At 43.8% G+C, this 15130-nt stretch overlaps 2 protein-coding genes across 2 annotated transcripts in view; both read right to left on the bottom strand.

Moving 5' to 3' along the window:
• Positions 1-2640, bottom strand: part of PLAAT1 (phospholipase A and acyltransferase 1) — a 118487-nt gene extending 115847 nt beyond the window's left edge. The window contains exons 1-4 of the mRNA XM_061452816.1: positions 2514-2640; positions 1858-2099; positions 1424-1692; positions 676-1047 (exon numbers count right to left, since the gene is read on the bottom strand). Of these exons, the coding sequence (XP_061308800.1) occupies positions 946-1047; positions 1424-1692; positions 1858-1996 (510 nt within the window). The 5' untranslated portion in view covers positions 1997-2099; positions 2514-2640 and the 3' untranslated portion in view covers positions 676-945. The remainder of the gene's footprint in view (positions 1-675; positions 1048-1423; positions 1693-1857; positions 2100-2513) is intronic.
• A 2235-nt stretch (positions 2641-4875) lies between these two features.
• Positions 4876-15130, bottom strand: part of LOC133269056 (IgGFc-binding protein-like) — a 59333-nt gene continuing 49078 nt past the window's right edge. The window contains exons 64-75 of the mRNA XM_061453068.1: positions 14465-14673; positions 13851-13992; positions 12933-13183; positions 12185-12314; positions 10970-11138; positions 9589-9765; positions 8728-8858; positions 7664-7863; positions 6341-6479; positions 5910-6041; positions 5448-5556; positions 4876-5128 (exon numbers count right to left, since the gene is read on the bottom strand). Of these exons, the coding sequence (XP_061309052.1) occupies positions 4978-5128; positions 5448-5556; positions 5910-6041; positions 6341-6479; positions 7664-7863; positions 8728-8858; positions 9589-9765; positions 10970-11138; positions 12185-12314; positions 12933-13183; positions 13851-13992; positions 14465-14673 (1940 nt within the window). The 3' untranslated portion in view covers positions 4876-4977. The remainder of the gene's footprint in view (positions 5129-5447; positions 5557-5909; positions 6042-6340; positions 6480-7663; positions 7864-8727; positions 8859-9588; positions 9766-10969; positions 11139-12184; positions 12315-12932; positions 13184-13850; positions 13993-14464; positions 14674-15130) is intronic.

The following is a 15130-nucleotide window of genomic DNA, read 5'->3' as shown; positions in this document are numbered from 1 at the left end:
GCAGCCCAAGGAGTAGAATCATAGAATGGTTTCGGTTAGAAGGGAGTGTAAAGATCATCTAGTAAGCCCTGGTAAGATACAGTGCAAACAATTACTGCACTTACAGTGATGAAGCATTTCAGTGGCACAGCAGCCCCAATCTGGAACAAACAGTGAAAACCCTACCTGTTTTTCTGCTAGACCACACCACCATCCCCCCACCAAACTGGGGCTCCGCTGCTCCCAAAGGGAGGCACAAGAGCCAGTGAAAGGGATGGTTTCCAGGCAGGAGAAAATTGACCACAACACCATCATGAAACAATAGCGCACTTATTTAAAACACTGAAGGATATAACTTGTAAGACCAGCCCTTCCTTCCTACCTCCCGCCCTTCACAGGAGCAGCTCCATGTAGGCAGTGCACACAGGCTCCAAAACACAGTGCATGCTTTGTCTGCCCTTTCGCAGGCCTGAGAACCTGGGGTTTTCCACTTGAACAGGCCCTTAGCTGGAGGACACACAATAAACACTCAGCAATACATTTACATTAGTTTTAATTAAAAAACAGAACACCCCAAACAAGAAAAACAAAGTAATAATGTTAAGGTTAAAACAAGTTATTCACAGAAAAAGGCAGCAGGGTGTAGCTAATAAAACCAGGATGTTGGAACGAGATGATCTTAAGGTCCTTCCCAACCCTAACTACTCTATGATGTGGGTAGAAAGCCTGCACCATTCCTCAGCAGAGCACTGGGTGCATGAGGAGAATTTGCTTGCAGACACTCCTAGACTACTACAAAAATCATCACAGGCAATGAAATAAAAGCTGATGTGGAAAAGAGACTAGTGCTGCTCTCAGCAAGGGGACACAGTTGGTAGTAAATCTTAGTGGCAGCTGTGGCCACAAACTGTTCCAAGTAACCCAGGCAGGGCCTCTGCCCTGCTCTGAGCTCATCCCAATGGCCCATCAATACTGTCTCTCTCTGGATCTGCTCCGAAGCAAGCCCAACAAGGAGAAGGCACCAGCAGCAGCTGTCACAAACCCGATGGCACTGATTGCTCTGTTGGCCTGCAGAGAAGTAAAACACAGGCTGGAACATGATGAGCTTTTTTTTTTTACCCCCAGGCATGAATAATGAAGAGCAGGCAGGGATACTCAAAGCAATTAAATGAATAAGAGACACCTTCCCCATAAGCAAACAAGGGAACACCCAGGCTTTCACCCTTAGGCTGTGGCATTTGGTAAGAGGGCTCTATCAAGGTGCAGACAGTGAACCTCCTGGTTCATGATCTCCTGTGAGGCCAGAGGCAATGACAGTCTGGATCCTATGCCTTCGACTTTGCTGTCCCCAGGCAGTTTCTAGGCTGTGCCCCAGTCCAGGGACTCATACAGCAGCAAGCACATGCACTGTGAGGCATACAGGGCCTTACACCATGTTACTTACCTGGCTAGAGACACCCTCGCCATAGCGGAGCAGCGTCACGAAGTGCTCACAGTTGTTGCTGAGCAGGTCATAAGACACCTCCTGGTCAATGAGGTACTCAGCACGCCGGATGATCTCCTCCACGGGGAGGGGAGCATAGGTGCCGTCATACTTGTTGTTGACGTGGTAGGTATCATTTCCCACCACATCCTTCAGGAGCTGCATCCTCACCCGGGCCTTCCTGCTGAACACTGACTTCACACTGGAGAACGTGGCTGGGGGCCCTTCATCTGGGGAAGGCAGGGATAGGATGAGCCAGGTAGACCCCATCTGGCTCCTCCCAGACCTCAGATGGGTCATCTGCACCCACAGGGCTCCCCACCAGCCCATGGAGAAGGGGCTCCCTGGTCATCCCAAAGGCCCATCTGCACCCTGCCAAGCTGCACCAGCCTTACCTTCAGGCGTCACGTTGATGACATACCCGTCTCCCACGTAGAGGGCCCAGTGCTGGTAAGCTGGCCGGAAGATCTCGATCAGGTCCCCAGGCTCAGGGTCACCGGGGTGGGTGGTCCTAAAGCCCTGGACGGCTGCCATCTCCAGAGCCCAAGGTCAGGACATGCCCCTCTCGCTGGGCAGGCTCAGTGCAAGGCACGGTGGAGGGGAGGTCTGGGATGTGCACCGAGCATCTACTGGGAGACTGCAGGCAGGAAGATCATTAGGGCCTAGCACTGGCACGCTCTATCTATCGCAGCCGGCACCTAACTAATGCCTCGGCCGCCCGGCCCTCTGCAGGGCCCAGCGACGCGCAGCCGGGGAGTCAGCGCTGAAATCGCCACCGCTCCCGCGGAGGATGAAGCCATTTTACGGGCTGGCCTTCGGCCTGCAGCGCTCGGTGCTCTCCCTGGACAGCGGTCTGCTGTTCCGCCCCGGCCGTGTGCCTTTCGGGGCTCTGCTTGTGCCGGTACCGCGGCGGCTCCGGTAGACAGTCGCAGGGCCGAGAGGCGCCCAGCCCGTCCCCAGGTCAGCTCGCCTCTCTCGGCAGCCCGGGAGAGCTACGTCCTGCTGGCAGACGCCTGCCCGCACCCCAATGTCCCCCCAGTGCCCCGCTCACCCTGCAGCGCCGTTCCCGCTGTCACCGCAGCAGGGCTGCCACCCCGGGGCGGGGGCAGCGGCGGAAGCTGGGTCGGGTCCTCGCTCCTCCCGGCCGTTATAAATAGCGAGGAGGAGCCCTGATGAGCAGTCGTTTTGCTCCTCGCTTGGAGGCTGCGCTCTAGGAGGTGTTGCTAAATCTGTGCGTCGTGTGGAAAAGCTCGTCCTGCCCCTGGGAAAGACGGGCCATCACCTCCTCCTCGCTGGGAGCCCCTGCCGGCGCCCCGCCGGCCGCGGGGGTGAGCTCCGATATGCGGGGCCGGGGCCGGGGCTGTCCTGCCGAGCAGAGAGCGAGCATCCCTTACCGGGTAACCTTATGATACAGAAAAGGCACACTGCTGATCCACTTCTTTTTTCCTAGCGAAGAGAAGCAAAGGAGGCTCAGAGGAAATCCCAGTGGCCGTTTTAGGGCAAAGAGATTTCTAGGATGGCTTTTCGTGTTGTGGCCGAGGAATTTCCTTTAGGATATCAGAGGAGTTTCGTGATTGTACCCAGCAGTAATCCGCTGAGCACAGCTGAGTAGGCACAGTTGTCTCCTCTTTGGCTGTCACCAGTATGGTATGTTAAGAAGGAGGGTTCACTAACAACAAAGTCCTCTGAGTGAGCTGGACTAAGCAGTGCATTTAAAGGTTAGTGTTTCAAAAGTCAGGTGAGCAAGCTGGTTGATTTAAAAGATCAGAGCTGCAGATTTGGCATTTTCCTGGCTTCTATTGACATGAAATAGTTAAGCCAGTGGAGCAGTGTATTGTAATTCTTTCTGTATCGTCCCTTGTTTCAAGTCTGAAGTATTTGTAGAGCTTTGCAGTGAAAAACAAAGGCAATTCTTGTGGTATTGGTGGAGGGAAAGTGGATCTATGGAAACCCAGAAGTCTGCTTTACCTGGGTGCAGCTGGGCCTTGCTGCTTGAAAGAGCTGGGGCTGGGATCCTGCAGGGTAGGGACTGGCCTGTGTTCCTACCAGCTGCAAGGGGAGGTGAGCCTGGTCACCTGTGGTCAACGTTCACAGCATTGCGTGGTTAGAAGGTGTGAGAGTGCAGTAGGAAGCTGCCACTCGGCTAACAGGAAAGATGCCTTTATAATTAATTGTGGTGAAATTCCAGCATAAGGTTGACTGTTCGTTTGTGCACGAGTAGATCTGTTATTCATTTTCATTAGGTAATGAGGCTGAAAGCCCCTTTCCAGTCACATCCTGTCCAAAATAGCTGTGCTGTGCATGTGTGGACAGCTAGCATGTTCTCGAATGGATCAGAATAAAATGCCTTTTATCTACCTTACTGTTCATGGAGGTTACAATGCTTTTCTTGCTAGCAGCATGCATGAGTTTATGGACACAAGGGAAAGGAGAAAGCATAAGTAAATAATAACCAGGATTATGGCAGCGACAACAGGAAGCCCACATTGTTCCTCACCATAATCGGAAGTGAAGCTGCAAAAAACTGGAAAATTATCAGCAAATGGTGCACTCTGTAAGTCACAAAGCTTCACTCATGGCACAGGAAATTAGTTCAGGGCTTGGACGAGGCCCAGTCAGTGCCTCAGTTTCCTGAGTGTTTTGAATGGTCTGTCATGGAGTAGGCGTCTCACACACTGCATCTTATCGTGCCTTGCCCCAAACACATTTGGCCTTCTGCTGTAGCAGCATCCTTAGCATGGTCTGGGACTGAGCCAATGCAGATGTCTACCCACATTCATCAGAGTGTGGCAGCTTCAGAGTCTGCAAAGACCTCAAAGGAAAGTTTATTACAGGATCTTATTCTTTAGAAAGTTTTAGTGAAGTTATGCTTTGTGAAGTTAAGGCCTTTGCTTAGGCCTTTCAGGCAGAGGACTGATGACAACCCTCCTTCTTGTCCACTCCACCATAACAGCAAGGAGGCAGCTCTCCTTCAAACAGTCCCTTCTTTTAGTCCAGCACTCCCATGGGGGGCAATGAGGGTCATCTTTTTTTCCTACACCTGTCACCTCATGAGTTCAGTGGTTTCTTTATTCTTTCTCTCCCCAGTTGAATATGCCTTGCCAGAAGAGGGGTAAGAACTGTATCCAACTCAATCAGCTAATCCCCTCCCCATGAAAGGCTCTGGGGTAAGATGATTTCTTGAAGACCTGCCTGGGATGATACAATGAATTCTGACCTCATCAGTCTATCTATGGCTAGTACATCTGTCAGAGGTGTGTATGTGATGGTGTGCAGCACACTTTACTGCCAAATTCTGCCTGGATGTTGTGCTTTTCAGTCTCTGAAGACAACAGTCTCTGAGTTAGGATATATTTCAATTTGGGTCTGTAACATGAGATCTGAGAGGTACTTTAAATGAACAACTTCAAAGGTTTTCAGCAAATGCAATGATTTATTTATTCTCAAAATATTAGAAATACTATTAAAATACAAGAGCAGAAAGTAATACAAATTAATTGGAAAAGTATTGCTAACTATAGGTACGTAGTTTGGGATTCATTTTGATCAAATGCATTGTTCACAATGCAGCCATAATTGTGCTCATGTACTCTGTCATCCAGTACATTCCCGGGCTGTTTCAAAGAATTCCTTGATATCTCATGTGTATCCATCTTTCTTTTCCTTCTGCACAATGAAAAAAAACGTAATTAATCAATCTATATTTTATCTCTAGTGAGAGGTCAAACAATGGTGTGAGCATGAATGAAGTCAGAATTTGGAGAAGTCCAAGTTTTGTGACAGTGATGCATATGGATAATGGAAATGACATACATTAATTTCTGTAGAAGAAGCTGTATTTTCCCCGACATTCTTCAAATGAGATCCTGAATGCTGTGGTTCCTTTTTGGTCCTGCACGTATGTGACTGATGGGAGTTTTGAAGTTTACAGGTGCTAAAAGGGGTGTATGTTCCTTGAACTTAGAAAAGTTGGGAAAAGCCTTACCTGTACAGGTACACTGCAGAGGAGATGAGAATGGTGACAACAACTACACCTGCCACAATTCCAATGACTATGGCAACCGTGTGGTTCTCGGGATCCTCTGTGGCAGAGACTTCAAGTGAAGAACAAAGAGGAGTTCTGTCAGTGAAAGCTAACCATACTGTGAACAGAAACATTTTTTTCAACCCTTGCCTGTCTCCTTGGTTTACACCATGTTCTTTGATGAATGTGGATTTCTGGAGTGGCATTGGACCAGGGTCCTGTATGCTCTACGTAGCCCTACTGTCATGCCCACTAGGGGATTTGACCTCCTTCTTTCTTCTTGGATGACCACAGGCTCTTACCTACTGAGTTACTCATTTACAGCACAGAAGTGAAGAGCAAGCTCCGCCTTCTCCATAATTGCACCCGTTTTTGAAAATAGCGTGTGTAATTCAAACAGTGAAACCAGAATAGTTTTATTACCCCTCTTTTCTGCCTCGCAGGTTTGTCCTGTGTACAGTTCTGAACATTCACAGTGGAAGGAGAGAGAGGTGCTGTCAGTAGTTTCAGAGCAAACTCCATCATTTTTACAAGGATTTGGCATACATGGTCCACCTAGCAGCAAGGAAGAAGAAACACTTCAGACTCCCAGATAACCCAACCCTGAGAGTACTGTTCATGCAGAGATTATGCTGACTCCTAATGTTGAATATCCCCTGTATTTTAAAGTGTATTACTTGTACTAGACAACAGGAATAAGGGAAAGAAACACTGTTTCTACAATGAAACATCAGAATAAGATCCCTTGTATGCTTTTCTTCTGTACACGCTCATCACCTCACCTCAGTGATGTCCTATAAATAGGAAGTCAAGACTTCTTAGCATCAAAGACAATGTGATAGTGAATGACTTACTCCTGTAGCATCCACGACTGTAATTTGAAATGCCACAGATTTCATCAGATCCACACACTATGTTTGAGCAGAAGACAGTGGAGCTTTCTGTGCACTGGCATCTCTGAGAGCAGTCATCAGTGGTGAATATTTCTCCAATCTAGAAGACAGCAGTTAAATGTTAAAAAATATCAAATAAAACCAGCCAGAAAAAGCATGAATGCGTCACTGGGGCCCCATGCTACTCTCTCCGATGTCTTCCTGATGAATGGCAATAGCACAGATTTTTTTTTTTTTCTTTTTTTAAGTAGTTTGTAAAACTACAAAAGAGCAAGAGGAATTTATTAATCCAGTCCTTTGAAACTCAAGGATGGCCCAAGAAAGAATGCAAAAGAAGAGTTTGGCGTACAACATCCTAGCCCCAGGCGGGATACAAGTGCAACCAATGATGTCTAGCTGTTGCTGGAGATAAGACAGAGTGGCAGACACATCACATCATGCCTCTGAAGGCAGTGTGGAAATGCTATGTGCCATTTTTCTTGAAAGTGCCACCTTTTCATAGTGTCTCCTTCCTCACATAAAAAACGACCTTTACTGACTTAGGCCTTTTCTCTACTAAATCTCTAGTATTAAAACAGAAATCTCTGAGATTACAAAGCTGCTCTATCCTGCAGCAACAGTGGAAGTTTCTCCATATTCCTCAGAATCCAGCCTTGATTGGGACTCTCTTCATGTCACAGCCAACTCTACAAACTCTCTACCTTGCTTGTACCGCTCTATCACTGAGAGGAAAGTGACCACAGTGACTGACAGAATTTTTGTGAAACTGGTGTGTTGTAAAATTCAGAGCCTATGAGGCTATTATTTAGCATAATAGAATCATAGAGTGGCTAGGGTTGGAAAGGACCTTAAGATCATCTACTTCCAACCCTGCTGCCATGGGCAGAGACACCTCACACTAAACCATGGCACCCAAGGCTCTGTCTAACCTGGCCTTGAACACCACCGGGGCTGGAGAATTCACAACTTCCTTGGGAAACCCATTCCAGTGCCGCACCCCCCTTACAGTAAAAAACTTCCTCCCTACATCCAATCTAAATTTCTCCTTTATAATAAAGGTGAAGAATTAACATGGAGGTTAGAGTGTAATCATATGCTTTCTCAAAGCATCTGCCTTGTATTCTGGCAGGCAGCGTTTCAGAGGCAGACCAAGTTATCCCTCTCTCTTTTCCCCTCCTCCATGGAAATTACATGCTGAGGAGAATGAGGAGACTGTCAAAATAATTTGCAGAAAAAAAATTATTTGGTGCCACGGGAGCTGTCTGACCCACAGAGAGACTGTACCTCATAATATTTGTCAAGGTATGTGCAGCCACATTGCCTGTAAGGCACACAATCAAAACCACTAAGAACATAGCCAGGGAGACATTCACAGCCCTCAAGACAAGGTGATTCACACTCAGAGGGGCTGGTCAAGTCACTGCAGGATGCTGGGCATGCAGACATGCATGAGCTGTAGTTGCTGTTGGCAGGACATGATATACCTGTAAAAATAAGGAGAGTCCAGTTACAGCAGGCTGCTGTGCATTACTTACACAATGCCCTTTGAGATTCAGAGGATGTTACCATGTTGTAGAGGGCAGTATGATAACCACACATATACTGAGATGTGCATACATATATAATAGTACTGGAGTTCTAAGTAAAGCACTCCAAAGTCAAAAATGCATTGTGAAAGCTATTTGTGTGCTCTGTTCTCATTCCTGGTGCTCACTGACCACAAATAACTTCTCACACATTCAGGATAACTATTTCTGCAAGTACCAGGAATACAGAGTCATCTAACCATGGGTGATGCAGGGGAAGTATGGTTTGACAAACCTTGAACCTCCCAATTTTGGGGAAAGAAAAAAAAAAGGATTTTAGACCATTATAAGTTTTATTTTATCATTTTTTTAGTCTGAGAGGTTTGGAGTTTTCAGCTGAATCTTTTTTATCTTGAAATTTCACAGGCAAATAGAGAACTAGTATTTTTTGTAGATTTAAAAAAGAGATTGATATTAAATGCTTTTCCCTTCAGATTTGTGGCTTGTGATGGTCTCCAGAATTTTAACTTTTTTTTCCCAGTTGGGAGTGGGGACATTTCTGATAGCTGAGGACCTGACAGATCTGCTTTCCTAAGTAGCTTTCTAAGTTGGGATCTAAATGCAAAAGTCAGCATAAGACGTACAAGAAAGGCCAGAAGAGCAAGTGTGCATGCTAAACTGTGAACAATGATTTGAGTGTGAATCAACATGCTTTTACTCCCTGAGCAGCTTTGGTGTATGGTACATCTAGGAAAAGCCTCATATCTCAGCTCTGGAGAGTCCTTTAGGCAGAAAGAAGTTTCTGGTTCTTCCTGTGCTTACCACAATCTGTCTGTTGCCTCCAGCCTTCCATACTGACTCCTTGCAGCTGACAAGTCAGCACATACTCCTCCAGACTGCGACATAAGGTAGCATCCTCATCTCCTTCCACACACATATCAAACAGGCAGCTCCTATGTGCAACATGAGAAAGTGTTAATTCCCAGTGCTTTTGGTTTTGTTTATTTTCAGCTGCTTTTCTGCCTTACTCTGAGTTAGTTCCATTTTCTGGCTGACAGGAACACAGAGGATCAGGTCATTTGTTGTGCAGCTGCTGCTAACATGTGAGGTATTCATATATGAACAAGCAATAAACAGGTACCTGACTGCTTGTTATTCTTTGTGATAGATAACTGCAAGTTATTCTTTGTGATCTGCTTCTGGTTTGGGTTACCATGGCTGCATCTTGCTTATTGAGCACTTTCTAACACTGCTAAGTCCTTAGAGCTGGACTTCACACTTCTTTTAATACATGGGTGCCCTCCCCATGTTCATATACCTTGAATATTGACACAGAATTCTGTTTTACCCAGTGCTTGTTTACCAGTGCTACCTTCTCAGCTTTCCTCATCTGAATATCCACAGGCTGATTTTCAGAGGCATTAAGATCTGAGATGAATGGGATCTGCAATTATGCAGCATCTCCGAAAAATGAGGCAACCACTAAGAAGGTAGAACAGGCTGCCCAACAAAACTCTTAACTGAGCAGAAAATTAGGCTTATGTTGAGAATCAGGATACCCATACACTGAAGCCTCAGTTTCTGTTAATACCCTGGAGACAGAAGATGCAAAACTCTTGTCAGAAACTAGTGCCAAAATGATTTTGCAAATGGGGAGAATTACTGTCTGCAGTAGACACTCACGTGAAATAGAAATCTGGTGAGACCATGGAGTGACAGTTTACAAAAGGACCATTCGAGTCAATCAGGATATGACATCTCGAAGTTCTGTTTTCTTGTCCCAGCTTATTTTCACTGCAGCCTTGGAAGAGCCCTGGATCTGGTTCCTCCTCAGACTCATCTTCTGAGTTGACATCTCGCCTGTAAATTAAGCTATTATGAAACCATCATTTCTCTCTACAACCAACATTCATGGTACTACTCTAAGTAATTCCACAAGAGTACTTCTGCCTCATGGTGTAAGTGGAAGCTTATTTCTCTCTCATGATTTATCCTGAATGGGAAAGAGATAGATAAAGCAAGTCAAAGATGTACTAGAACACTTCCTACCATATCAGAGATTTATGGATATTAAAATCAAAAGGGATATATGTAATTATCTCTTTGGAAATTCTGCATGACACAGGCTTCATCCAATACCTCCTTCATCCAATCTAATAAAACTTGAACATTAGTCAGAGTAGTGCAGCTGGTATAAGTCACTGTTTCTTGGACATATGTTAATTTTCACTGAGCAGTTGTCTGCATGCCTGAAGTGCCAGAATTCTCCTATAGGATTAGCCTCCAGAGCCCCTTTATGCTCGTCACTAGCCTACATACTGCTTTCTACTATTGTGGCAAACAAGTTTTGCAGCCAGATTATATCCTAACAGCTAATACAATTACATTTACTTGCTGATAAAGTCCTGTGTTAGTGGCTAAGCAACTTCCAAAGGTCTTTCAAAGGAAGGATGGAAAGAAACTCCTTTCCCTCCTGTTTCAATGTTCTGTATGGACTAATTAGCACAGAATTTGTCTAGCCACAAATATCATGATCGTTCATACTCAAGAGAATGTCCTTTTTGTGTACTGGCAGAAAACACTAGATAGGATAGCCATAGATGTAAGGAAATCAAACTCTTCAAGAACATCTTCTGGGAGGAATTGTGAATTCATCTTGATGGACTTCAAAGCTGCCTTCATGTTCCAAGGGAGGGATGACACTGAACCAGGATTTGCTCTCCCTTGGCCCATCCAGCACAGCATGATGTATTTATCTTTGCCAGGAACCATGAGCTTGGCAAAGATCTTATGAATTCCTGTGCCCTAGCAGTTGTAGCGGCTGTGACTCCAAAGAGGGATACTGAATTGGAGTAATGCAGTGATAGTTCAGGCCTCTTTTGGCTAAATAGAAGGGCACTGATAGTTCACCTTAGTTTTAACCAGGAAGAGTCCCCACACACAGACCAGATGAAGAAAGACTAGAAATAAGACAGTGTAGTTATTCCTGGATATTAACTGTGGCTTAATTCACTCACTTCCAGTGGCTGTGCTTGCTGTGGATATTAAGTAGAAAGTTAAGTACCTGAGGCGAGAGGTTGTTCTTGTCACGGGAACTTTCCAGCTCTCACCAAATGTATTTACGTTCTTCACCCAAACACCATCTGGTTTTGTGAAGTCATTTTTATATCTTCCATCAAAGTCACCGCACAAGCCTTCCACTCTGTTGCTGTAGGTGTTGGCCAGCTTTATATCTATGGAAGTTCAGAACAAAAAAAAACAAACAAAAAAGCCATTACACAGAGATCTTCTGAGCATATGGAAGAGGTGGAAAGAAGAGCCAAGTATAACATTTCATGATTCAGATTTGAGTTGGTAATATGACATGGGCCTCAGAAATATGAGCACAACCCTAAACACATGTTTTCATATATGTATTCACAGGACTGTTTCTGTAGTCTGCAACATGGATCATGAAGTCATTTCTTGCAGCCAATAAGGTGTTATATAACATAACATCACTACCTGATTGCTCTTAGAGCATACTGCTTACTGCTTTGCAACAAACTGAATGCAGCACCCAGATTTTGCCCTCAGTTACAGTGACCTTGCTCGTTTTGAAACAAAATTCCTATAAAGCAGACCTTTTCTTTCTGCAGTTAGAATTTTAGGGTTTGGAATGATGGTCATATGTGTAAATGGCCTGGCGCTTTCACCATACACTCAGAAATAACAGGGCTATATTCTGTTGTAAATCAGAAGTAATTCTAAACAGAGGAGGTAGTAATGTGTGTTCAGCGTACATGAGTGAGTTGTGTATACGTGACATGAGTCCTATTGAGAATCATTAAAGAATGGGATTATCTGGAATAGGTTTGAGGGGAAGTATGTAAAAAAATGCACTCACAGCTGTATAGCTTGAGGACCTCAGTCCTATGACTGGTTTAAATTGGCACAGGGGCAGATCCAGGCTTTATCCCATCATCCTGATCATAATTTTTAAGTAATTTGCTGTCAGTTTTATCATTCAGGCCTTACTTAACATGAAATAAAGTAGAACAGTATGAATCTACATCTCATTTCTCCTAAGTTGAGGTGGATTCAGATAAAGAAATGCCAGTTTTATGTTTTTTTTTCTGGTTCCTGGGAAACACTTTGTTTTGATTTTCTGGAAGGTCGTATCACAAAGGGCCATAGGCTCAAAGGTTAAAGGTTTCTAATTTTGCTCTGGGTTTAGACCTCCTTTGGAAAAATAACATTTTTTTGAGATAGTGCATAAATATTCCTACATGTTAGTTACCTGCATTTTGATTGCCATCGAAGCTCACGTATAAGCCAAAATCTGTTTCCAGGTAAATTCTTGTTGTCCTCTGATATATACGAATACCTTCATGAGGATGAGCAGGTGGTATCACTCTTACACCATCCAACTAACAGGGAAAGAATAAGTAAAAATTCATAATATATAAGCCAAATTCAAATCTTTCTTCAGTACAGGTCAATGCTACAAGTGAACACTCCTCTGGTTTTATGATAAATAGATAATTTAACCAGATAAAAACTTTAGTATTTGATTTTTTTTTTTTTTAATTAACAAAATCACATATTGAGGAAAGTATCTGGACACAGTATTTTCATATCATCCTTAAAGATTTTTATTACCGAGCTAAAATATATGTGAGCTATGTGTACTCTTACACATTAATAAAGAGAAAGGAAATGAAGTTTTCCTTGCATAATTCACACATCTTTTTCTCCTACCGCTGATAAAAATATGTATGGCATCACAGTAGGTCTTGGGATATTTGGCACTTTATTCCTAAATCACTTTTTATTCATTGATTTGAAGAGAATTGTATCCTTCATAGCTATAGAGAAAAAAACATGCAACACACTGAAAATCACATTTGTGATTACGTCACAGCACTGCTGTTATAATACAGATTGCTTAGATACTTAAATTCTTCAAAGCAGACATTTATTACTCAAAGGTGTTTTACTCCAAGGGAAGGTCTTTCTCTGTACTCTGCAATCAGTGAGAGACTTACCACAAGCTGCTTGTTCTGCCTGAATCGCACTGTGTGATTGTAAACATTGACAAGAATCTCCTTCAGGTTAGTAATGTGTCGACTTCGATGAAAAGGATAGTTCATGCCTTCAATGCTGAACTGCGTCAGGGTATCAGGTAGGTCAGGGATGGTCTGAACCAGAATATATGTGTATTTCCCTTGAAAGTGGTGCACTAGACCATCAAAGGTGATGTAGTGTGGATCGCCCATGATCTGGCATTTCCCAAAACCTAAAGGGTCAGAACTTCATTACTCTCCAGTCTGAATGTGAATGTGCTAGATCCTATGCATAGATCAGTTTAAAATAAGTCAGGTAAAAATGACTGCTGCTAGCATGCAGGCCTCTTAAAGTAAAGATGAGTGCTCAGGCATTACCCTATGCAATGGGCACTCAGGCGAAGAGATGGACTGAGAAGCTTGTTCCTCTGCTGAGAAGCAGTGCAAGCCAACTGAACAACTGACTGCCTATTACCTATCTATTCAGATCTGCTCTGTCTTTATTTTTTTCTTTTCTCAAATCAACATGCCATGTTAAAAACAGTATCATTGCCAAAGGATTCACAGACATATCTGAGTTTTGGTAGATGCAGTGCAAACCATATTTATTTATTTATCTTTTAAATTAAACTAGTCAGACTGAACTGTCAAATTTCTGTATGTAAGTAAATTTTCAAACTGCTGTTTCACATTACTCTACAAATTCTTTATCTTGTACTGGAACTTTCTATTCTGAGAACAGGGGCCTTTTTGTGTTCATGTATCATTAGTAGCACTGTCAGCTGCCTTCTTTCCTTGTGGAAAAGACTGGAAGTGTCATAGAAGAAAGAATGGACATCCACATCCTTCCTCCTTCTCCAACCCTCATGGAACACAAAGTGAAGACATGCCTGCACATACCTGTTGGGTTGCACTTGTGTTTTCCATTTTTGATCACGCAGATTTCTTTAGAATCACAGGTATAGTTGTCACATCTAATGACACCATTCTTCTGACATGTGCATCTTTTGGTGCAGTGTGGAGTTATCCAGGTCTCCCCAGCCTGGACACAAGTTGTGTGAATTATATGTTAAGGTGCTCAGCTTTGCAACGCAATAGAAGTTTAATAGCAAAGGATGTGGGGGCTGGATAGGTGCAACCTGCCCAGTTGGTGATTCCATAACGGCTCAACACAGGTGTACTCTCACCAAAAGCCTGGGAGGGGGAATGCCAGTCCATTTATCTTATTGTCTTTGACATGAAAATTTGAACACAAAATAGGACTAGGACAGACTGCCTGAATAACTCTGGTCAATTGACTAGTTTCAAATATGCCTCAATTTTGGCTTCAGGTGCAAAGTACCAAGCTCCTGCATCTCCTAGTACTTGAGCCTGCAGCTTTTACTAATCAAATTAAAGGTATTTAAGATGCAGACCCTGAAAATTTCTCTCTCTGTCTCATATTCAGATGGGCAGGAGACTAACTTTCTACAAGTTTTGCAGCCAGAGATTTGCTCCTCAGACAAACTACTTACAGTGTAGTAATTGTCGTCATCATCCCTGCAGCCACAATTGCTCAGAGGTACACACTTGTCACTACTGAGTACATAGTTATCATCACATTCACAGCCCTCTGTGCACTCTTCTGTCTTCTCACAAAGGGAAGAAGCAAAAATGTCGTTGCATGTTGATGGGCACAGGGAGACACAGTCTGTGTAATGGCTGTGGGATGGACAGGGCAATGCTGTGTGGGCGAAGAGAATAGAACCAGAGTTATGAAATATGTTTTAAAAGCACACTGCAGACATGTGTGCCTGACCAAAAGCTACAACTTGGCCTTTAAAATGGTAGTATAGAATTGCCTTTTAATAGCTGATTTTGATCATCAACCAGTTCTGATTTTTTATATTTTATTTAAAACAAAGACCAAGTAAAGAACCCTCTCTGGAGCTGCTGATTTCAGTTCTATTACAGGTATGCCTGAAGTGGTGGCAACTGGCACTAGATCATTCAGATTCAGTATTCCAGTTCAGCTGTAAATGCTTTTTTGGGCACTGCTAGAAATTAGAATCTTTAGGGCAAATTCCTTAACCCTCCACTGATGCAAACCAGGTGTATATCTAGCTTAACCACAGACATAAACACATGCAAGAACAACAGATAAACATCATCAGACTGAAGATTCATCTTCAAGAAACAGT

Source organism: Pezoporus flaviventris, unplaced genomic scaffold, assembly GCF_033815535.1.
Source record: "Pezoporus flaviventris isolate CSIRO_AGI_PZ_B2104156 unplaced genomic scaffold, CSIRO_AGI_Pfla_v1 ptg000013l, whole genome shotgun sequence".
Taxonomy (NCBI): Eukaryota; Metazoa; Chordata; class Aves; order Psittaciformes; family Psittacidae; genus Pezoporus; species Pezoporus flaviventris.
Note: the sequence above shows the minus strand (reverse complement) of the source record. Positions and strands in the feature narration are given on the sequence as shown.